A 26228-nucleotide genomic window follows, 5' to 3' on the forward strand; every position below is an offset into this window, starting at 1 on the left:
TACACCCTGCTCCTTGGCTATAAATTCCCACTTTTGTATTTGTACTTAAGCCCAATCTCTCTTCCAGACTTCAAAACTCCATTGTGATGGTCCCAACATCTTTCTCAATGGTCCCCCTGAATAAAGTCTGCCTTACTGTACTTTAATGAGTGTCATGAGTAATTTTTTCTTTAACAGGTGCTAGGTTAAACTGTAAGTACAGTATGTTGGTCACTAATGTGCCCAACCTCCTATTTTTATGTCTCTTCACCTTCAGTAGTCTAAGAGAGCAAAGATAAACTGACTCAGGAAAGTACCGTGAACCAGTAAAAAAGTGGATTAAGTATTTAGTAGTAGCCTCTTACCAGAAGAGAGACAGAATGGGAAGGACTGAAAATAATTCCTAAGAGTGATAATGAAGCTAAAAATTCTTCCCAAGTACTTAGGAAATAAAGCAATCTGGAATCTCTCTGAAGGAAAGTTAGGAAGTAATCAGCCTTTTAGTTAAAGACAGCAAATTAGGATTTTTCACTGTTCTTTATTAACACTACATGTTTTTTTACAATAAAATCTTATTCACTTATTCAAACAAAAATTGAATACCTACTTTCTTCAAACTGCTATGGAAAATTCAAAGATGGGGAAAAAAATTCTTTGCCATCAATAAGTAAAACAATATATATCAATTGTATCTCAATAAAACTGGGAAAAAAAGAAGTAAAATATAAATAATGTTAATACAAAATACCACAGGTAAACATCATAAGAAAGATAAAAGGTGTGGAAGAAGTTCAGAGAAACAAAAGATCTAGTTTATTCTGAAAACAAGTAAGTAAACACTTAATATTCAGATCTGAATAACAGATAATTAACTGTTTCTTTTCTTAATTTGGCCTTTAAAATCCTTCTCACTACAAACTGTAGTATTTATGTGTGAAATATTATATCTCAGATTTGCCTTAAAATATCCCAGTTAAAAATAAATCAAATAAAAAAATATAAGTGGGGAAGATGAAACAAGAATGGCACGATGTTGAGTATTGAAGCTTGGTGAAGGGCTCAGGAGTATTTGACATACTAACGTGTATTTGAAAATTTCCATAACAAAAAGTTAAAAACAAGTCCAGTTTGAAACCAAATCAATTAATGATGACTCTGAAGCAGAAATATCTATATATAAGAATAACAGGAAAACAACAAAAATACAAAAGTCATTAAAAAAAGTCTTATATTTAAAACTAAGACTGTTATTCCAAAATGAAGTATGAAATCAAGCTATAGTTACATTATTTCAAAACATATATTCTACTTAAAATATTTTTATTTTAATTTACACAGGCTTTTAAACTATTAAGGCTATTAGTTTATTAATATTCTCCTAATATATGTCAAAACTTAAATGATATGCATTTTTGTAACAGTTCATTATTCTAAGGTTAAGTTCTTTTTTTTTCAATTAATATACTTTCACAAACCTGATAATAGTTAAAGGAAATCAAAATGTCAGTAAAGTCCAATTAGCGAATTAAAAAAAAAAGCATAAAATTACAGAGTTGTGAACTATACCTGTAAAACACCCTCACATCCTTAAATATACCAGTAAAGGATGCCTTGATTTTATTTTATTCCTAATATTTGTACTTGAATATATGTAGAAGCTGCTCTATCTGAGCAATCAACCTGCCAACATTTATATTCAAAAGTTACCAGTGTGTTTTCTAACAATTGTACTTACTTGCTGTTTCAATACCAGGTTCTTCACTCCTTCCATCACAAATTGTGATCCTGTATTCATGACTCGTGATAAGAGACTAGGTGCAAAAGAAGAGGACTGCACTAAGTACAAATTATCTCTCCAGTTACAGACAGAATACTTGTCTGATTACACAATATATGCTGATGCTCTATGTGCCTACCACCTTTGTTTTTACTAAACAGAAGTGACCTGAGAATTTCTGCTTCCATGGACATCACTGCCACAATTTTATTTAACAATAAAACAGTAATAAAACAGTAATAAAACTTTCTGACTAGTCGATATTAATAAAATATAAAAATTGAGAGCTGCCCTCAATATAAACATTTTAATTGCTAAGCCTTAGCTATAGTATTTAAGCAAATTATTAACTGAAGAGAATTCCTTGCTTTCCTGATTGTCTTAATGTTAAAACAATAAATTAAAGACAGTAATCTAGAGTATTAAAAAATGTGTATGTATGTATAACTGAATCACTTTGCTGTACAGCAAAAATTAACACAGTATTGTAAATCAACGATACTTCAATTAAAAAAAGATAGTAATTCAGATGACTCACTTTAGGAGTTCAAAACACACTGGCATATTCAAAACATATATGTCTATAAGTATTACGAATAGGTCAAAAGTTACTGTGTTCTCTATATCATAGCTGCTAGACCTAATCCTGCAATTGTATACTTTCTCCCCTCATACACAAAACCTATCATATAAAAATGTGAAGCACAACATACTTGATGAATTCTACCTCAACTCAGAAGACTGTTTAGTGTCTGAATTTTTAACAACAAAAATAACACAAATGACTTGCCATATTGGTTTTATATTTGTGGTTCAAAAAGTCTCTCACATGGAATCAAAGGATGCTTTGTGGGACAGAATGGTAATCTTGCATTTTGATATTAGAAGGCTAGGGAGATACTAACGAGAACCTACTGTTTAGCACAGGGAACTCTACTCAATGCTCTGTGGTGACCTAAATTGGAAGGAGATCCAAAAAAGAGAGGATATATGTATATGTATAATTGATTCACTTTGCTGCACAGCAGAAACTAACACATTGTAAAGCACTATATTCCAATAAAAATTAATTTTAAAAAAAAGGCTAGGGAAAGCCTTCAAATCATCCAAGGTTTTCTTATAACACATTTTATTAAAATCCTCAACTACAAAATCCATAAGAAATCTAATAGGCTTTTAAGATTCAGCAAGATTTTAAGACAAAGAACTGGAAAGTCTGTTTCATTAAATGCATGAGAGTAATTTTCCAAATATATTTTCATTTTTCCTATCTTGTCCTACTCCCCTCTGAAATGAAGAGATGGACAGGATGGAAATCATTTCTTTAACAAAAACAAAAGAAAGTAATCTCTGTTGGAGTGGACAGTTGTGAGGCAATTCCCAGGTACCAGGTAACTCTCAGGGAGTTAGTGGGCTCACCTGCACAGCACTGTCTGAAGGTGAGGCCAAATGGATTCATTTTGCCAAGCGCTTACAAGGCCCTGCCTTAGGCCAAGTACTTTTACTTTTTGGAAACTGTTTCATTAAAACTGGCAGCTCGGGGTAGGTAAACCGGTTTTCCTCCAGTTTCATGCTTTTGTTCTAAGCTCCAAAAAATAAGCTAGGAATTTTGAAGCTAGTATGGTATGGAAAACAGCAGTTAGAATCACTTTGTTTAGCTCCCCTGAAAACCACACATACTGTACAGGATTTTCTGAAGTCAGAAGTCATACCCAGCCCTGAGGATTTCCTCTCTATCATTTAGCAGTATGCCTAGTTCCATCTTGAAGCTAGGTCTTGAGTGTCTAGCTTCAAGTCTATATTATCAACATTGATATAAAAACAGTTTTTAAACTTCATGTATCTTCTGAAAATGAAAAACATAATTTTTTTTTTTTTTTTTTTTTTTGGTACGCGGGCCTCTCACTGTTGTGGCCTCTCCCATTGTGGAGCACAGGCTCCGGATGCGCAGGCTCAGCGGCCATGGCTCACGGGCCTAGCCGCTCCGCGGCATGTGGGACCTTCCCGGACTGGGGCACAAACCCATGTCCCCTGCATCGGCAGGCAGACTCTCAACCACTGTGCCACCAGGGAAGCCCAAACATAATGTTTTAAGAACAAGGAAGCATACAAAGCCATACCAGGTAAAATACAGAATTTAAACTACCTATGGAAACTAAAGGCATGCTGACATTTGTTCTGTATCACAATGAAAACTTTCTGTATCCAAAGTGTCACACTGTGTTTTTAAGGCACAAAAGTCCAATTATGGTCTGGAGTACCAGACTTATTCAATCAGAATTATTAAAAATACTTACCCCATTGGTTTAGTGGTAGTGTTGCCATAGCTGGTAGGAGCTGAAGCCATCTTGGCAAAAGCCCTATGACATAAGAAAGTTGTATTTAAACACTGATTATTTGAGCTAACATTTAGTATCATGGCATTAAAATATCTACTGACTAACCATAAGTTTTACTATGCAGTTTTTGAAAAGAAATTTTTCAACTAATACAGTGTTTCAGTAAAATTAACACGGAAACAATTATACAAACATTGACTATATAATTTGTAACCATGAAAAATAATGTTCAAGTAGAGAGCAACTGGTACTAAAACAGTGAAATTCTTTAAAAAACACAAATGCATTAGTTCCCCAAACTTCAGGATTTCTCTTTTCTTTTTTAAATATCTGATCATTAACATGAAACAGAGACTTTCTGTTTTAAAAGAACAATCACATACTGATTAAGTTTAGTCTCTTTACTATTCTCCACATTTCTATACTCTCTCATTCCCAGACACATGCCTTTGGGATGCTGTCCTTTGAGGGTATAAACTCACTGTCTTCTCCAATAAAAAACTGTACATTTCCTTTTAAGATTCAGCTCAAAACCACCACTTTCTTCATTAACACTATTCTAATTCTACTGCTCAATGATATTTCCTTATAGTTACATATACACTTTTATACTGAATTGCATATAGTCATTTATTTTCAAATCTTTCTAAATGAATGTCTAGAATGTCTTTAACTAAACTATAGAATTCTTGACGGCTCTGCAAAAATATGGCACTTAGCTATGTTTTAAAAAATATTTTCCTTCTGGGAATATGTTCACTGTAGAGAATCCAGAAAACAGAATGCTCCCAGAAGAACCCTACCACTAAGAAGTAACCACTGTTAGGATTTCGGCATATATTCTTCTAATCTTTGAACATATGCATACACAACATATATACTTTAAAAACAAAATTAGTATCATATTGTACATACTGTTCTATAACATTTTAATAATAGCATGCCATAAACATTTTTATGTGAATCAATATTCTTTTATAATTCCTTATCATTCCAAATGCTTTTGTAAATGGAAAAAAACCCTACCTAAATACAAGAAAACATTATGAGAGTAAAAAAAGAATGGGAATCACTAAGATGTGGAAGATGAAATGCTTAAATATTCTATTTCAACCTGGACAAAATTTGCTGATACCATTAGAGAAATCCCAAACACAAAAATCACAATTTTGTTCTGAAAGCAGGATTTGAATCAGCTGTTTTCAGCAGTAGGCTGGAATTTTTGTCTTTAACAAAAATTTATTTTTCACCAGAAATAGTAGTATCTAAATATAAATAATATGTATCTAACTATCTCTAAGTAATAAAGGGTTAAATAAAGAATATTACATTTATATGGCTGAATATCATGGAAACACTAAATACTACCATTGGAGACTACAGCTGGAACCTTGAGCAACATGGGTTTGAACTATGCAGGTCCACTTATACTCATATTTGTATCAATAAATACTACAGTACTACATGATCTGTGGTTGGTTGAATCCATGGATGTGGAACCAGGGATACAGAGGGCCAGCCCACTATAAAGTAATACTTTAATTTGTAACTGTGCAGAGGGTTGGCGTCCCTAACCCCCAAGTTGTTCTAGGGTCAGCTGTATTTAAGACGATGAAAAACTGGCATAATGAAAGGAATTGGAACTCTAGAATACAAACTGCATCTATAACAATGATTTCCTGATTAAAAATATAAATATGTAATATGCATATAGAAGGATAAACAATACGGTTTACGGTAGACTCTGAATGGGGAGACTACAGGTAAATTTTTACTTTCCTTATACCTTTCTGACTTTCCTAAAATTTTCTTCAATAAACTGATATAACCCTTATAATTAGAAAGAATGTTACAAATTAGAAATTATATATTGAATACTTTGTAACCATGTAAAATAAAGCCCAAGACTGCCTTTCCTCTTTTAACACCAAATATTTGATTAGGGAGTTCCACATAAATCATAATGTAAAACACAATGACATATACGACACAGCCAAATATTTAAGTGTATATGTTATAAAAATTAGAAAAGACAGTTTTCGGTTTCTTTTGTTAAACTAAGGTTTGTTGTCTACTTTTTTCTTATCGTAAGAACACAGTGAAGAGGGCAGACAGCAGAAGCAAGAAGAACTACAATTCTGCAGCCTGTGGAATGAAAACCACATTCACAGAAAGATAGACAAAATGAAAACACAGAGGACTATGTACCAGATGAAAGAACAGATAAAACCCCAGAAAAACAACTAAATGAAGTGGAGATGGGCAACCTTCCAGAAAAAAAATTCAGAATAAATGATAGTGAAGATGATCCAGGACCTCAGGAAAAGAATGGAGGCAAAGATCAAGAAGATGCAAGAAATGTTTAACAAAGACCTAGAAGAATTAAAGAACAAAGACCTAGAAGAATTAAAAAACAAACAGAGATGAACAACAAAATAACTGAAATGAAAACTACACTAGAAGGAATCAATAGCAGAATAACTGAGGCAGAAGAACAGATAAGTGACCTGGAAGACAGAATGGTGGAATTCACTGCTGTGGAAGAGAATAAAGAAAAAAGAATGAAAAGAAATGAACACAGCCTAAGAGACCTCTGGTACAACATTAAACGTAACAACTTTCATGTTATAGGGGTCCCAGAAGGAGAAGAGAGAAAGGACCCGAGAAAATATTTGAAGAGATTATAGTCAAAAACTTCCGTAACATGGGAAAGGAAATAGCCACCCAAGTCCAGGAAGCACAGAGAGTCCCATACAGGATAAACCCAAGGAGAAACACGCCAAGACACATAGTAATCAAATTGACAAAAATTAAAGACAAAGAAAAATTATTGAAAGCAACAAGGGAAAAATGACAAATAACATACAAGGGAACTCCCATACGGTTAACAGCTGATTTCTCAGCAGAAACTCTACAAGCAAGAAGGGAGTAGCATGATATATTTAAAGTGATGAAAGGGAAGAACCTACAACCAAGATTACTCTACCCAGCAAGGATCTCATTCAGATTCAACGGAGAAATCAAAAGCTTTACAGACAAGCAAAAGGTAAGAGAATTCTGCACCACCAAACCAGCTCTATAACAAATGATGAAGGAACTTCTCTAAGTGGGAAACACAAGCGAAGAAAAGAACCTACAAAAACAAACCCATAACAATTAAGAAAATGGTAATAGGAACATACATATTGATAATTACCTTAAACATGAATGGATTAAATGCTCCAACCAAAAGACACAGGCTCGCTGAATGGATACAGAAACAAGACCCATATATATGCTATCTACAAGAGACCCACTTCAGACCTAGGGACACATAACAGACTGAAAGTGAGGTAATAGAAAAAGATATTCTATGAAAATGGAAATCAAAAGAAAGCTGGAGTAGCAATTCTCATATCAGACAAAATAGACTTTAAAATAAAGACTATTACAAGAAGCAAAGAAGGACACTACACAGTGATCAAGGGATCAATCCAAGAAGAAGATATAACAATTATAAATATACATGCACCCAACACAGGAGCACCTCAATACATAAGACAACTGCTGACAGCTATAAAAGAGGAAACTGATAGTAACACAATAATAGTGGGGGACTTTAATAGCTCTCTTACACCAATGGACAGATCATCCAGACAGAAAATTAATAAGGAAACACAAGGTTTAAATGACACAATAGACCAGATAGATTTAATTGATATTTATAGAACATTCCACCCCAAAACAGCAGATTACACTTTCTTCTCAAGGGCACATGGAACATTCGACAAGATAGATAACCTCTTGGGTCACAAATCAAGCCTTGGTAAATATAAGAAAATTGAAATCATATAAAGGATCTTTTCTGACCACAATGCTATGAGATTAGAAATCAATTACAGGGAAAAAACCATAAAAAACACAAACACATGGAGGCTAAACAGTACGCTATTAAATAACCAGGAGATCACTGAAGATATCAAAAAGGAAATCAAAAAATACCTAGAGACAAATTACAACAAAAACATGATGATGAAAAACCTATGGACTGCAACAAAAGCAGTTCTAAGAGGGAAGTTTATAGCAATACAAGCCTACCTCAAAAAACAAGAAAAATCTCAAATAAATAATCTAACCTTATACTTAAAGGAACTAGAGAAAGAACAAACAAAACCCAAAGTTAGTAGAAGGAAAGAAATCATAAAGATCAGAGCAGAAATAAATAGAAACAAAGAAATAGAAACAAAGAAAACAAGAGCAAAAATCAATAAAACTAAAAGCTGGTTGTTTGAGAAGATAAACAAAATTGATAAACCTTTAGCCACTCATCAAGAAAAAGAGGGAGAGGACTCAAATCAATAAAATTAGAAATGAAAAAGGAGAAGTTACAATGGACACTGCAGAAATACAAAGCATCATAAGAGACTACTACAAGCAAGTCTATTACAATAAAATGGACAACCTGGAAGAAATGGAAAATTCTTAGAAAGGTATAACCTTCCAAGACTGAACCAGGAAGAAATAGAAAATATGAACAGACCAATCACAAGTAATGAAATTGAAAGTGTGATTAAAAATTTTCCAACAAACGAAAGTCCAGGACCACATGGCTTCACAGGGAATTCTATCAAACATTTAGAGAAGAGCTAACACCCATCCTTCTCAAACTTTCCAAAAATTGCAGAGGAGGGAACACTTCCAAACTCATTCTATGAGGCCACCATCAACCTGATACCAAAACCAGACAAAGATACTACAAAAAAGAAAATTACAGACCTATATCACTGATGAATATAGACGCAAAAATCCTCAACAAAATACTTGCAAACAGAATCCAACAACACATTAAAAGGATGATACACCATGGTCAAGTGGGATTTATCCCAAGGATGCAAGGATTCTTCAATATATGCAAATCAATCAATGTGATACAACATATTAATAAATTGAAGGAGAAAAGCCATATGATCTCAAGAGATGCAGAAAAGCTTTTGACAAAATTCAACACTGATTTATGATAAAAGCTCTCCAGAAAGTGGACATAGAGGGAATCTACCTCAACATAATAAAAGCCATATATGACAAACCCACAGCCAACATCATTCTCAATGGTGAGAAACTGAAAGCATTTCCTCTAAGATCAGGAACAAGACAAGGGTGCCCACTCTCACCACTATTATTCAACATAATTTAGGAAGTTTTAGCCATGGCAATCAAAGAAGAAAAAGAAATAAAAGGAATATAAATTGGAAAAGAAGAAGTAAAACTGTCACTGTTTGCAGATGACATGATACTACACATAGATAATCCTAAAGATGGCACAAGAAAACTACAGGAGCTAATCAATGAATCTGGTAAAGTTGCAGGATACAAAATTAATGCACAGAAATCTCTTGCATTCCTATGCACTAACAATGAAAGATCACAAAGAGAAATAAGGAAATAATTCCATTCACCACTGCAAAAAAAGAATAAAATACCTAGGAATAAACCTACCTAAGGAGGTAAAAGACCTGTACTCAGAAGACCATAAGACACTGATGAAAGAAATGAAAGATGACACAAAGAGATGGAGATATACCATGTTCTTGGATTAGAATAATCAATACTGTGAAAATGACTATACTACCTAAAGCAATCTACAGATTCAAAGCAGTCCCTATCAAATTACCAGTGGCATTTTTTACAGAACTAGAACAGAAAATCTTAAAATTTGTATGGAGACACAAAAGACCCCGAATAGCCAAAGCAGTCCTGAGGGAAAAAAACGGAGCTGGAGAAATCCGACTCCCTGACTTCAGACTATACTACAAAGCTACAGTAATCAAGACAATATGGTACTGGCACAAAAACAGAAATATAGATCAATGCAACAGGATAGAAAGCCCAGAGGTAAACCCATGCACCTATGGTCAACTAATCTATGACAAAGGAGGCAAGGATATACAATGTAGAAAAGACAGTCTCTTCAATAAGTGGTGCTGGGAAAAATGGACAGCTACATGTAAAATAATGAAATTAGAACACTCCCTAACACCATACACAAAAATAAACTCAAAATGATTAGAGACCTAAATATAAGACCGGACACTATAAAACTCTTAGAGGAAAACATAGGAAGAAGAACACTCTTTGACATAAATCACAGCAAGATCTTTTCAGATCCATCTCCTAGAGTAATGGAAATAAAAACAAAAATTAAAAAATGGGACCTAATGAAACTTAAAAGCTTTTGCAAAGCAAAGGAAACTACAAACAAGACGAAAAGACAACCCTCAGAATGGGAGAAAATATTTGCAAAAGAATCAACAGACAATGGATTAATCTCTAAAATATATAAACAGCTCATGCAGCTCAATATTAAAAAAAACAAACAACCCAATCAAAAAATGGGCAGAAGACCTAAATAGACATTTCTCCAGAGAAGACATAGAGATTGCCGGAAGCACATGAAAAGCTGGTCAACATCACTATTAGAGAAATGCAAATCAAAACTACAATGAGGTACCACCTCACACCAGTTAGAATGGCCATCATCAAAAAGTCTACAAACAATAAATGCTGGAGAGGGTGTGGAGAAAAGGGAACCCTACTGCACTGTTGGTGGGAATGTAAATTGATACAGCCACTATGGAGAACAGTATGGAGGTTCCTTAAAAAACTAAAATAGGGGCTTCCCTGGTGGCGCAGTGGTTGAGAGTCTGCCTGCCGATGCAGGGGACACAGGTTCGTGCCCCGGTCCAGGAAGATCCCACATGCCGCGGAGTCGCTAGGAGCGTGAGCCATGGCCGCTGAGCCTGCGCGTCCGGAGCCTGTGCTCCGCAACAGGAGAGGCCACAACAGTGAGAGGCCCGCGTACCGCAAAAAGAAAAAAAAAAGCAAAAATAAATAAATAAAAAAAAAAAAATAGAATTACCATATGGCCCAGCAATCCCACTACTGGGCATATACCCAGATAAAATCATAATTCAAAAAGACACATGCACCCCAATGTTCATTGCAGCACTATTTACAATAGCCAGGTCATGGAAGCAACCTACATGTCCACTGACAGACGAATGGATAAAGATGTGGTTCATATATACAATGTAATATTACTCAGCCATAAAAAGGAACGAAATTGAGTTATTTGCAGAGACGTGGATGGATCTAGAGACTGTCATACAGAGTGAAGTCAGAAAGAGAAAAACAAATATCGTGTATTAACGCATATATGGAACCTAGAAAAATGGTACAGATGAACTGGTTTGCAGGGTAGAAACAGAGACACAGATGTAGAGAACAAACGTATGGACACCAAAGGGGGAAAGTGGAGGGGGGTTGTGGTGGTGGTGGGATGAATTGGGAGATTGGGATTGACATATATATACTAATATGTAAAAAATAGATAACTAATAAGGACCTGCTGTATAAAAAATAAAATTCCAAAAAAAAGAAAACAGTGAAATAAAAGCAAATTGGAAAAAAACCAAACAGAAATATAGATAATAAAATGCAATCATAACTCAGCGATACACCTGTTAACAACTTGGTATATTTCTCTTCTATGCATATTTTTTTGATACACTTGAGATCAGAAGCATATTCCATCCTCTAGTCTTAAAAAAAATTATTTTAAGAAATAATCTGAATATACTGTTGTAGAAAATTTGGAAATAAAGAAAAGAACCCAAAAGGAAAAAAATTCTACTACTCAGAGTTACCCACTACTAGCATTTAAGTGAACAGAATTTTAGCTATGCAGTTATATGTATATATGTGTATGTCCATACACACACACACACACACAAATGGATGGATAAATGGTTAGATAATAGGGATCGTAATGTAAAAAATGTCATCTAAGTTTTGGCTCAAGTGTTACCTACCCAGAGGCTTATCCTGATCTCCTCAGCAAATTTAGCTAATAAATCAACAAATTAAGATCTTATCAGTTTTATTTTCTTTATATCACTTAATATGGTGAATATGGTTTAACAGAACTCTGTTCATTTGTTTGCTTATTTGTTGACTTATTGTTCCCTCAACACAAATGTAAATTCAGTGAAAGTAGGAGCCTTCCATACCATGTTTACTATTGTATTCTTTTTAAAATAAATTTTATTTATTTATTTTTATTTTTGGCTGCGTTGGGTCTTTGTTGCTGTGCATGGGCTTTCTCTGGTTGTGGCGAGCAGGGGATACTCTTTGTTGCGGGGCACGGGCTGCTCATTGCAGTGGCTTCTCTTGTTGCAGAGCACGGGCTCTAGGCACACAGGCTTCAATAGTTGTGGCACGTGGGCGCAGTAGTTGTGGCACGTGAGCTCTAGAGCGCAGGCTCAGTAGTTGTGGCGCATGGGCTTAGTTGCTCCGCAGCATGTGGGATCTTCCCGGGCCAGGGCTCGAACCTGTGTCCCATGCATTGGCAGGCGGATTCTTAACCACTGCGACACCAGGGAAGCCCCACTATTGTATTCTTTTTTTTTTTTTTTTTTTTTTTTTTTTTTGCGGTACGCGGGCCTCTCACTGTTGTGGCCTCTCCTGTTGCGGAGCAACAGGCTCTGGACGTGCAGGCTCAGTGGCCATGGCTCATGGGCACAGCCGCTCCGCGGCATCTTCCCAGACCGGGGCACGAACCAGTGTCCCCTGCATTGGCAGGTGGACTCTCAACCACTGCGCCACCAGGGAAGCCCTCCACTATTGTATTCTTAATGTCTAGAAGAGTCCCTAGTCACTGAGACAAAGGAAGTTATTTATCAAACAAATCATTGAACAGTAAACTATATTTCACTTTGTAACATAACATGGCCATTTCTCAATGGTCATTAGAGTAAGTCGTCCACAACATGATTTTTAATGACTCAGTTGCATTCCTGTGGAAATGACATAATTTCAATCCTTGACATTCAGGTTGATTTTCAAAATTTGATTATTACAATCGCTTCTAAGATTTTACAACTCCAATTTCTTCTTCGAGATTAATTCTTAAGAGAAGTGCTAGGTCAAAGCTATTCTTTTAAAAAACTTTTTATGCCAGCCAGTAAAATTTTGACAGTTTATATTTCTAATAGTAGAGTATAAATGCATCAGTTAATTTTCCTGGATCCTTGGCACAATATTTTCGAAATCTTTGCATTATATTAATCTGCATTTCTCTGATTATTAGTGAAATTAAAACATTTAAAAAATGTTTTTGAGACATTTGACCCACAACATTTCAGTCTTTGACTTTCTCATCTCACATCTTTGAAGAAAATATAGGAAAAAATATGTCTAGGAAAGAAAGGCATCACTATTTTATATAAAGTTGTGGAAAGGGTGGGGGAGATAAGGAAATATTATGCCATTGAATAAAAAAAAATACCAAGGCACTGTTCAGTTTTCTTAGTAACATTCCCATTTTCTTGGGAACTCAACTTCCATTGTACTCTCTTAAATGGTAAGAACTGAAGAATAAAATAAAACTTACTTCCACTGTTTGATATATTGTAAGGGATTAAGGTTGCATCCAGCATCAGTTAAAGCTTTTTTGTATTGCTCCAAATCAGCCTGAAATAAGAAAAGAATCATATGACAAAAACTTTTACTTTCATGAAAGAGACCATTTTGTTTGTTATCATTGGATTAATCAGAAAGTTAGACTAAAGGCATGAGCACCTAAGTAGAGTGGAGTGGTATCTTAAGGGAGTACCCAAATGAGCATGAGATAAAAATCATGTATAATGAAAATTACCTTTGATAGGCTCCCAAATCACCTATAAAGTACAGTATTTTGTCATCCCTCAGTAAGCCCAACACAGTTTTTCCTCCACTGTTGACACAGATTGCTTGTCCTTAGGATAAGCATTAAATGAAAGATCTGGCTTGATCAAGAATATTCCAAAATTGGAAACATGAGGGGAATGATGTTGACTTAGGGGACCTGCAGATTCAGGTTATCCCATCTCATATTCACTGCAGAGGTCCAAATTTATTAACTGAACAGCAGGTGTCCTACACTTTTTAAATAGTTTTCTTTCTTATTCTTTTTTTATTTCCTGATGAGTAAAGTCTAGTTGAATTCAGATATGTCACGGGAGCCTATCATCACAGTGACTCCATTTTAAAAATTTAAAAGAAAGAAAATTTTAAGCTCACCATCAAATCAGAGATGTTCACTACTTTGCATTTTGGGGGCTATTACATCAGTAGTCAAAATTTGCGTCAAGCCACTTAATGACCACTTAAACTTATGAAAAGACATAATTCTTACCAAAAATAAATGAAATAAAATAATGTGGTCAAATTAAGGGAAACTGCATTAAGTTTTAAAATCATATATTCCTAAGAAAATATAAATAGGCTATTAGAATCCCTTAAAGGAACACCCCCATTAATGACAGAGATGTTTCTAGAAAGAAAACTATACAGTAATCCCCTCCCTTCAGCAGTTTTGCTTTCCATGGTTTCAGTTGCTGTGGTCAACTGAGGTCTGAAAATACTAAATGGAAATTCCCAGAAATAAACAATTCATATTGTGTGCCGTTTTGCGTAGTGTGATGAAAACTTGTGCTTTCCTGATCAGTCCTGCCCCAACCATTGACATCATCTGCTCCTGACATCTAACAATTGACACCATCATGGCTTGAGGACACAGGATCATCTGAAGTAGATGATTCTCCTTCAGTCAGAAGGTCAATAGTAGCCTAATGCTACATCACCATGCCTGTGTCATTCACCTCACTTCATCTCATCATGCAGGCATTTTATGAGCTCACATCATCATCATAGGAAGGATGACTACAGTACAATATATTTTGAGAGAGAGAGTCCACATTCACATAACTTTTATTATAGCGTATTTTTATAATTATTCTAATTTATTATTAGTTGTTGTTAATCTCTTACTGTGCCTAATTTATAAATTAAACTTTATCATAGGTATGTATGTATGTATGTATAGAAAAAAACAGTATATATGGTAGTGGGGGGGGGAAGTTTGGTACTCTCCATGGTTTCAGGCATCCACTGGGGGTCCTGGAACATATCTCCCTTGGATAAGGGGGGACTACTGAACTTCCTTACTGAATTAAAATAAAAGTCAAGAAATGTATTCTTAGGATAAAGCAGAATTGATCTAAAGCAAATATTGGGTTTACTTTGCTGTTTTAACATGCCAAACAAAAAGAAGGCTTACAATCTACTGACATTAGAAAAATAATTGCTACCAGCAAAGGAAAGGAGTTTACAACAGCCATATCATTCTAGGTGTCATTCCCAAGTTCCTTATGCTAGTTGCTCATCCAGTAAAATTATACGAAGTTAACATTAGAAAGAGTTAACAGGTCTCTAACCCAGCAACAAGACTGATAGCAAAATCACTGTTTTCCTTCACAGTATTACCTCTACATACTTAAAAAAATTTTTTTCCTCAAAAGCAATTGATGGCTTATTAAAGAAAAAGAAAACAACAAAATATCCCACAATCTACTCTTCCAGTGAGAAAAAAATCTAGAAAGGAAGATAGATTTTCCAATCATTCTTAGAAATTTATTCTGATATAAAAAGTAGCTTTTTTACTGCAATACAGTCTCTCAACTTTATTTTTATATGGATCAAATGATAGATGTGAATCTGAAGTTTAATCTTAGGAAATTATTGATACAATATTTATATAACTTTTGGAAATTTAGATATTTTCCTCCAAGTGACTTCTCTATATTCTATAATGGACATTAGTTTTTTTTTTTTTTTTTTTTTTTTAAATTTGTTTGTTTATTTTTGGCTGTGTTGGGTCTTCATTGCTGCACGTGGGCTTTCTCTAGTTGTGGTGAGGGGAGCTACTCTTCATTGCGGTGCGGGCGCTTCTCACTGTGGTGGCTTCTCTTTTTGTGGAGCACAGGCTATAGGTTCACAGGCTTCAGTAGTTGAGGGCTCAGTAGTTGTGGCTCGCGGGCTCTAGAGCATAGGCTCAGTAGTTGTGGCGCACGGGCTTAGTTGCTCTGCGGCACGTGGGATCTTCCTGGGCCAGGAATCAAACCCATATCCCCCTGCACTGGCAGGCGGATTCTTAACCACTATGCCACCAGGGAAGTCCCTCGACATTAGTTTTAAAACAACAGCAAAATATTACCAAACTTTTACTTTAGGTTAAAGCGAAATTCCTTGTAAGGAAAATAAGTATTAGTGGCTATAGCTCAAAGAAATGGAACTTCTAGGATCATCACATCATGAGAAATGATAAGATCAATCTTTCAAAAGGCAGAGCAAACTTGGTTAACTTAGTTTAGAATAGTTATTTTCCAGAAATAAGAATTGTGGTCATGAATTCAGTTCATATTCTAACAACTTAAAAGTGGTGAGATATTTCATGAGTGAATAGTTCTCTTGGTGACAGTAAATACTGCTATAATATTCAGCGGTAAATAGAACTAGCCTTACGAAATTGTTTTTCTTTTAAAGGAAGGAATGAAGTAATTACTTGGTTACAGTGATTTTTACTTCTATTTTCTGAAACAAGCGCGTATTCTCCCTTCCTCCCAACAACTGCATACAGAGGACATACCTCAGAAGGTGCTTGCTGTGCACTTATGTAATAGATAAGAAACAGCCTCATTTTATCTTCTGGAGTTCCTGCTACAAAGGGGAAAATAGATAAGGAAAAAAAGACTTTCATAATTCTGGTTGTTATGTATTATAGTCAACACTATAATCTCAAGGCATACATAAATGTGACAAGACAAACTAAGGTTCTTGATTCAAATGATTTAACGTTATAGGCACTAAATTACAACCATGTAAACCACAGATACGGAAAAAGATTAAATACTATGGGATTACAGGGATAAGCTATGGAAGCATCTCTATTCTATCTTCCAAACTGTCTATAGTGTTGTGATTTATGTTTCAGATCTAAACTCAAAAAGGTATAGGTAGGATAATCATACAATTCTAAAATAGTACACTTTTGAGATAAAAAGGGGGATGCTAGTAATAAGTATGTAAGGACAACTGGTATATAAATGGGACTATCCTGGGAAACCAGTTGCATGGTCCCGTTAGGTACTGGGTTATGAAAACCTGCTGGCTAAAATCATCTAACTGAGCCTAAGGTCATACTTTTGAAATTGGAGCCACTAAATATACGTTTCTCCCCTTTCTGAAGGGTCTATGAAGATTTGGAAAAACCATATGTCTATAGTATAATAAACACCATTATATTATGCAGATTATACCTGCCTGAAATTTTAAGACAAAACAAAAGATTTCAGAGAAATTTCTTGCTTGCAGTGCATCCTTTGAGCTACTACTTCTATTATCCAAAGCCCGAGACTGTCCAGAGAATCCTTTTATTTTCCCCTCAGTACTGGGTGTACTTCGATGCAAAGTGATAGGCACTGGTCATGGGTAACTCAGTTTCACTATTCAACAAATACCAATATGTATTCTCACTTCAAAGTGTGTCCCAATACGTAAGAACTCAGAATTGTTATACTTTATTATAGAATAAAAACAAGAATAATTTTTTCAAAACATATTGACTGATAACCCATTGATTTTCTATCTTCAAATTATCCTTACTCCCTAAATATGACAAAGACTGGTAATAAAGATCAATGACAGGTTCTCCAACATTCTCATGCTTACAAATAAATATTGTATTTTAGATATACTGAAGTAGGTTACTGGATTCAGGGTTTTGTTTAAATACTAGGAGAAAGCTGATATTTTTGTTTTAGCAGGTAATTAGCCTCAACAGGTTCAGGCCAAAGCTCCTACCAGCCTCTGTGAGCCGTTTCCATCATGGATTCTATTTTTAAAATGTTTGCAGTGCTACTGGGATCTGTCCCACTGCCCAGCAGCCAGTACAGGAACTTGGAGGTCATCTAGTCCTTCACCTCTCAGTCTTTGGAATGCTGTTTAGGATCAGATTCATGCACGTACAACTCAGAGGTGAGCCCAGGAATTCATAAACAACTTTATGGGGTTGCTTTCCTGAGCTCCTTCCTTTTGCAATCTCCCTGGTACTTTCCAGTTTCCTTGGCCTTCCCTTTTTAGTGCTCCAGCCAGAAAGCTTTGGCTTTAGGTACACTGCTCCATTGTGTATTTCCTGCAATTATGACAAAGCAGTTAGAGGACAAAAAGAAAAAGAGGAACGGGGCTTGCTGTAGGCTCTTGGAACAATGGCTCCTAAGATACGAGAGACAGGTTCCCCTCCCTCAGAGTTTTAGGGGCCTGTGGGTTCCTGCTGGTGCTTTTAATATCCGCAGCACAGAGCATAGCCTCTTCAAGCTGACGTCTGGGTCCTTTGGACATGTTCCATCATGTTTTAAGTACTTTTCTTGCTTTCTGACCCAAGAAAATGTTTCAGGCTCATTTTGTACTTTCTCTCCCTGGAATCAACCATACTCCAATGAGTCCTAGTGGAAAGTGGAATATATAAGGCTAAAATTTTTACTACTGGGGAACTGTTGCTCCTAGCCCTGCTCAGTTGGCAGAGTTAGGGAATACATATATATGTGTACACACACACACACACATGCATATCTACATTTATTTCTCTATTTGGCAAGTATTTAACAAAAACACCAAGTCTACATCAGCACCTCCAATTCCAATCCAATATTACTAGGGTTCATTGTAGTTTTCTTCATTTCCATAGTTATAACTTCCATTTCTGACAGTGGGAAACCTGGCTCCCTTTTTATTACCCAATATATTTACTTATTTATCCAGTCCCCTGTATGTAACAAATATCTTATCTCTGCCACTGTCCCCCTGCCTGCATGGACGTTATCTCCTCCACTTGGGCTCTGATTCTCTACAATGGACCCACCCACATGCCTGGCTATAATTCTCACCCCACCTGAGCCAATGTTTGGTTTGTCCTATGCAGGGTCACCCCCCTTAATCTGATAGGACTCTTATACCCTTATAACTGCTCCTACATGTGGACACTCCACTCACTTCACTTGGACTTTGACACTTCATGCTGGATTACCAACCCTCCCTCTACCGGATATGTGGATGCCCTTCTCATCCTGCTCAGGTTCTGACATCTTGTTATGGGCTGAAGTGGTACTACACTGCTACTTTGCATGAATGCCTACCTTGCTCTGCTCTACTTAATGTCTTTAATAATAAATGGTTTGAGAAAGTAAGGGAAAGGAAAAAGAAAGGTTCTCATTGCTTTTTTTAATCAACACACTTAATTGCTTCAACTTTACTCAAAACTTATTGTAAATAACAAGGAATAGCTCGGAAGTGATGAACTTATATGTATCTTTCATATTTTTAATTGTAAAGTACACATATCTTCAAAATGTTATGTTCTCCCCACAAATCTAAATTTTTAAAAGTGTGAGAAATACTATGCCTTCTCAGAAGTTTTTATGAATAGAACCCTTTAATTACAAACAAGTAAAAAAAAATTTTAAACTTACTTTCCAACGTGATATAAAATCTAAAAGTCACACCAAAACTATAACTCAAAAAACACTATTATTTACTCGAAGAGCTTGTATGTAAAATATAAGCTAAAGAGCTTATATGCTTTTTATTCATTTTTCAAAACAGCTGAGATTTGAATTGAAAACTCTTCTGAAATTATTAAGCCTGTAAAGTTTAGAGAATTTTAGTGGCTAAAATCCTGTGAAGATCTTATGATTATTATGATTGAAAACAATGATTAGATTATATTTCCTAAGTACAAATAGTTAAATCTTGTTTTAAGAAAATCTAACAAACATATACTTAGATAAATATAAAGGGATTGTCTACAGAGTTTCTCTAAAAGTGAATTCCCAGGGGCCTCAGATGTGAATCCGGGGTGCAGACGCCTGTCAAGCCCAGGCGGAATCCCTGGCATGCTGGGCGGTGCGGGTGGTGCAGATGGCCCGGCTCTGACCCCGAGGACACTAGGTCACCCTGTGCACCTCAGGCCACCGCCCTGTCCCTCCGGCAGCTCCAGGTCCCCATGGCCACACCAGCCAGGCGGTTCCAGGGATGTGGATGTCCGTGTCTTTGGGGGACCATTACTCTTTGCCTGCCACATGCCGTGTGGCTGACAGGGTCTTGGTGCTCTGGTGGGGTGTCAGGCCTGTGCCTCTGAGGTGGGAGAGCTGAGTTCAGGACACTGGTCCACCAGAGACCTCTCAGCTCCACGTAATATCAAACGGCGAAAGCTCTCCCAGAGATCTCTATCTCAACGCAAAGACCCAGCTCCACTCAACGACCAGCAAGCTACAGTGCTGGAGACCCTGTGCCAAACAACTAGCAAGACAGGAACACAACCCCACCCATTAGCAGAAAGGCTGCCTAAAATCATAATAAGGTCACAGACACCCCAAAACACATCACCGGACATGGTCCTGCTGACTAGAAAGACAAGATCCAGCTTCATCCACCAGAACACAGGCACTAGTCCTCTCCACCAGGAAGGCTACACAACGCACTGAACCAACTTTAGACACTGGGGACAGACACCAAAAACAACGGGAACTACGAACCTACAGCCTGCGAAAAGGAGACCCCAAACACAGTAAGTTAAGCAAAATGAGAAGACAGAGAAACACACAGCAGATGAAGGAGCAAGGTAAAAACCCACCACACCAAACAAATGAAGAGGAAATAGGCAGTCTACATGAAAAAGAATTCAGAATAATGACTGTAAAGATGATCCAAAATCTCAGAAATAGAATGGAGAAATTACAAGAAACGTTTAACAAGGACCTGGAAAAACTAAAGCACAAACAAACAATGATGAACAACACAACAAATGCAATTAAAAATTCTCTAGAAGGAATCAATAGCAGAATAACTGAGGCAGAAGAACAGATAAGTGACCTGGAAGACAAAATAGTGGAAATAACTACTGCAAAGCAGAAAAAAGAAAAAAGAATGAAAAGAATTGAGGACACTCTCAGAGACCTCTGGGACAATATTAAATGCACCAACATTCGAATTATAGGGGTCCCAGAAGAAGAAAAGAAAAGCAAAGGGACTGAGACAATATTTGAAGAGATTATAGCTGAAAACTTCCCTAATATGGGAAAGTAAATAGTCAATGAAGTCCAGGAAGCACAGAGAGTCCGATACAGGATAAATCCAAGGAGAAACAGGCTAAGCCACATATTAGTCAAACTATCAAAAATTAAGTACAAAAAAAATATTAAGCAGCAGGGGAAAAGTAACAAATAACATACAAGGGAATCCCCATAAGGTTAACAGCTGAACTTTCAGCAGAAACTCTGCAAGCCAGAAGGGAGTGGCAGGACATATTTAAAGCGAAGAATGGGAAAAATCTACAACCAAGATTACTCTACCAAGCAAGGATCTCATTCAGATGCGACGGAGAAATTAAAACCTTTACAGACAAGCAAAAGATAAGAGAATTCTGCACCACCAAACCAGCTGTACAACAAATGCTAAAGGAACTTCTCTAGGCAGGAAACATAAGGGAAGGAAAAGACCTACAAAAACAAACCCAAAACAATTAAGAAAATGGTAATAGGAACATAAATATTGATAACTACCTTAAATGTAAATAGATTAAATGCTCCAAGCAAAAGATACAACTGGCAGAACGGATACAAAAACAAGACCCGTATATATGCTGTCTACAAGTGACCCACTTCAGACCTAGGGACACATACAGACTGAAAGTGAGGAGATGGAAAAAGATATTCCATGCAAATGGAAATCAAAAGAAAGCTGGAGTAGCAATTCTCATATCAGACAAAATAGACTATAAAATAAAGACTAGACTATTAGAAGAGACAAAGAAGGACACTATATAATGATCAAGGGATCAATCCAAGAAGAAGATATAAGAATTGGAAATATTTATGCACCCAACATAGGAGAACCTCAATACATAAGGCAAATGCTAATAACCATAAAAGGGGAAATCAACAGTAACACAATCACAGTAGGGGACTTTAACACCCCACTTTCTCCAATGGACAGATCATCCAAAATGAAAATAAATAAGGAAACACAAGCTTTAAATGATACATTAAACAAAATGGACTTCATTGATATTTATAGGACATTCCATCCAAAAAAACAACACAATACACTTTCTTCTCAAGTGCTCATGGAACATTCTCCAGGAGAGATCATATCTTGGGTCACAAGTCAAGGCTTGGTAAATTTAAGAAAACTGAAATTGTCTCAAGTATCTTTTCCGACCACAATGCTATGAGACTAGATATCAATTACAGGAAAAAAACTGTAAAAAACATAAACACACCAGGCTAAACAATACATTAGTAAATAACCAAGAGATCACTGAAGAAATCAAAGACGAAATCAAAACATACCTAGAAACAAATGACAATGAAAACAAAATGATCCAAAATCTATGGGATGCAGCAAAAGCAGTTCTAAGAGGGAAGTTTTTAGCAATACAATCCTACCTCAAGAAACAAGAAACATCTCGAATAAACAACCTAACCTTACACCTAAAGCAATTAGAGAAAGAAGAACAAAAACCCCCCAAAGTTAGCAGAAGGAAAGAAATCATAAAGATGAGATCAGAAATAAATGAAAAAGAAATGAAGGAAACGATAGCAAAGATCAATAAAACTAAAAGCTGGTTCTTTGAGAAAATAAAGTTGACAAACCATTAGCCAGACTCATCAAGAAAAAAAGGGAGAGGACTCAAATCAGTACAGTTAGAAATGAAAAAGGAGAGGTAACAACTGACATTGCAGAAATACAAAGGATCACAAGAGATTACTACAAGCAACTCTATGCCAATAAAATGAACAATGTGGAAAAATGGACAAATTCTTAGAAAAGCACAACCTTCCAAGACTGAACCAGGAAGAAGTAGAAAATGTAAACAGACCAATCACAAGCACTGAAATTGAGACTGTGATTAAATATCTTCCAAAAAACAAAAGCCCAGGACCAGTCGGATTCACAGGCAAATTCTATCAAACATTTAGAGAAGAGCTAACACCTATCCTTCTCAAACTCTTCCAAAATATAGCAGAGGGAGGAACACTCCCAAACTCACTCTACAAGGTCACCATAACGCTGATACCAAAACCAGACAAAGATGTCACAAAGAAAGAAAACTACAGGCCAATATCACTGATGAACATAGATGCAAAAATCCTCAACAAAATACTAGCAAACAGAATCCAACACCACATTAACAGGATCATATACCATGATCAAGTGGGGTTTATCCCAGGAATGCAAGGATTCTTCAATATACACAAATCAATCAATGTGATATACCATAATAACAAATTGAAGAATTAAAAACCATATGATCATCTCAATAGATGCAGAAAAAGCTTTCAACAAAATTCAACACCCATTTATGATAAAAACCCTCCAGGTAGTAGGCATAGAGGGAAATTACCTCAACATAATAAAGGCCATATATGACAAACGGACAGACAACATCGCTCACAATGATGAAAAATTGAAACCATTTCCTCTAAGATCAGGAACAAAACAAGGTTGTCCACTCTCACCACTATTATTCAACATAGTTTTGGAAGTTTTAGCCACGGCAATCAGAGAAGAAAAGGAAATAAAAGGAATTCAAATTGGAAAAGAAGAAGTAAAGCTGTCACTGTTTACAGATGACATGATACTATACATAGAGAATCCTAAAGATGCTACCAAAAAACTACTAGAGGTCACCAATGAATTTGGTAAAGTAGCAGGATACAAAATTAATGCACAGAAATCTCTTGCATTCCTACACACTAATGATGAAAAATCTGAAAGTGAAATTAAGAAAACACTCCCATTTACCGTTGCAACAAAAAGAATAAAATATCTAGGAATAAACCCCCCTAAGGTGACAAAAGACCTGTATGCAGAAAACTATGAGACACTGATGAAAGAAATTAAAGATGATACAAACAGAGAGAAAGATATACCATGTTCTTGGATTGGAAGAATCAACATTGTGAAAATGAGTGTACTACCCACAGCAATCTACAGATTCAATGCAATCCCTATTAAACTACCAATGGCATTTTTCACAGAACTACAACAAAAAGTTGCACAATTTGTTTGGAAACGCAAAAGACCCTGAATAGCCAAAGCAATCTTGAGAAAGAAAAACAGAGCTGGAGGAATCAGGCTCCCAGACTTCAGACTACAATACAAAGGTACAGTAATCAAGACAATATGGTACTGGCACAAAAACAGAAATATAGATCAATAGAACAGGATAGAAAGCACAGAGATAAACCCACGCTCCTATGGTCACCTTCTTTGTTTCTTTTTTTTTTTTTGCGGTACGCGGGCCTCTCACTGTTGTGGCCTCTCCCGTTGCGGACCACAGGCTCCAGACGCACAGGCTCAGCAGCCATGGCTCATGGGCCTAGCCACTCCATGGCATGTGGGATCTTCCCAGACCGGGGCACGAACCCGTGTCCCCTGCATCGGCAGGCGGACTCTCAACCACTGTGCCATCAGGGAAGCCCTGGTCACCTTATTTTTGATAAAGGAGGCAAGAATATACAATGGAGAAAAGACAGCATCTTCATAAGTGGTGCTGGGAAACCTGGACAGCTACATGTAAAAAAATGAAGTTAGAGCACTCCCGAACACCATACACAAAAATAAACTTAAAACGGATTAAAACCCTAAATGTAAGACCAGATACTATAAAACTCCTAGAGAAAAAAACATAGGCAGAACACTCTATGAGATAAATCACAGCAAGATCTTTTTAGACCCACCTCCTAGAGGAATGGAAATAAAAACAAAACAAAAAAAAACCAAATGGGACCTAATGAACCTTAAAACCTTTTGCACAGCACAGGAAACCATAAACAAGACCAAAAGACAACCCTCAGAATGGGAGAAAATATTTGCAATTGAAGCAACTGACAAAGGATTAATCTCCAAAATTTACAAGCAGGTCAATATCAAAAACACAAACAACCCAATCCAAAAATGGGCAGAAGATCTACATAGACATTTCTCCAAACAAGATATACAGATTGCCAACAAACACATGAAAGGCTGCTTAACACTAGTAATCATTAGAGAAATGAAAGTCAAAACTACAATGAGGTATCACCTCACACCAGTCAGAATGGCCATGATCAAAAAATCTACAAACAATAAATGCTGGAGAGGGTGTGGAAAAAAGGGAACCCTCTTGCACTGTTGGTGGGAATGTAAATTGATACAGCCACTATGGAGAACAGTACGGTGGTTCCTTAAAAAACTAAAAACAGAACTACTATACGACCCAGCAATCCCACTACTGGACACATACCCTGGGAAAACCATAATTCAAAAAGAGTCATGGACAAGCCTCTTATATATCCTCATCCACCAGAGGGCAGACAGCAGAAGTAAGAAGAACTACAATCCTGCAGCCTGTGGAACAAAAACCACATTCACAGAAAGATAGGCAAGATGAAAAGGCAGAGGGCTATGTACCAGATGAAGGAACAAGATAAAACACCAGAAAAACAACTAAATGAAATGGAGATAGGCAATCTTCCAGAAAAAGAATTCAGAATAATGACAGTGAAGATGATCCAGGACCTCAGAAAAAGAATGGAGGCAAAGATCGAGAAGATGCAAGAAATCATCCAAGAAACAAAAGCCAGATGGCTTCACAGGTGAATTCTATCAAATATTTAGAGAAGAGCTAACACCCATCCTTCTCACACTCTTCCAAAAAATTGCAGAGGAAGGAACTCCCAAACTCATTCTACGAGGCCACCATCACCCTGATACCAAAACCAGACAAAGATACTACAAAAAAAGAAAATTACAGACCAATATCACTGATGAATATAGATGCAAAAATCCTCAACAAAATACTAGCAAACAGAATCCAACAACACATTAAAAGGATCATACACCATGATCAAGTGGGATTTATCCCAGGGATGCAAAGATTCTTCAATATACGCAAATCATCAATGTGATACACCATATTAACAAATTGAGGAAGAAAAACCATATGATCATCTCAATAGATGCAGAAAAAGCTTTTGACAAAATTCAACACCCATTTATGATAAAAACTCTCCAGAAAGTGGGCATAGAGGGAAACTACCTCAACATAATAAAGGCCATATATGAAAAAAAAAAAAAAAAGTCATGTACCACCATGTTCATTGCAGCTCTACTTACAATAGCCAGGACGTGGAAGCAACCTAAGTGTCCATCAACAGATGAATGGATAAAGAAGATGT

General features: G+C 36.3%; 1 protein-coding gene across 2 annotated transcripts in view; it reads right to left on the reverse strand.

Moving 5' to 3' along the window:
• The window catches only part of SCFD1 (sec1 family domain containing 1), a 132089-nt gene that overhangs the window by 26490 nt on the left and 79371 nt on the right, over positions 1-26228 (reverse strand). For both annotated transcript variants that reach the window (XM_060004730.1, XM_060004732.1), the window contains 4 exons: positions 16598-16668; positions 13523-13602; positions 4054-4116; positions 1715-1790 (listed from right to left, as the gene is read on the reverse strand). In XM_060004730.1, coding sequence (XP_059860713.1) covers positions 1715-1790; positions 4054-4116; positions 13523-13602; positions 16598-16668 — 290 coding nt within the window. The remainder of the gene's footprint in view (positions 1-1714; positions 1791-4053; positions 4117-13522; positions 13603-16597; positions 16669-26228) is intronic.

This window comes from Delphinus delphis, chromosome 2 (genome assembly GCF_949987515.2).
Source record: "Delphinus delphis chromosome 2, mDelDel1.2, whole genome shotgun sequence".
Classification (NCBI taxonomy): Eukaryota; Metazoa; Chordata; class Mammalia; order Artiodactyla; family Delphinidae; genus Delphinus; species Delphinus delphis.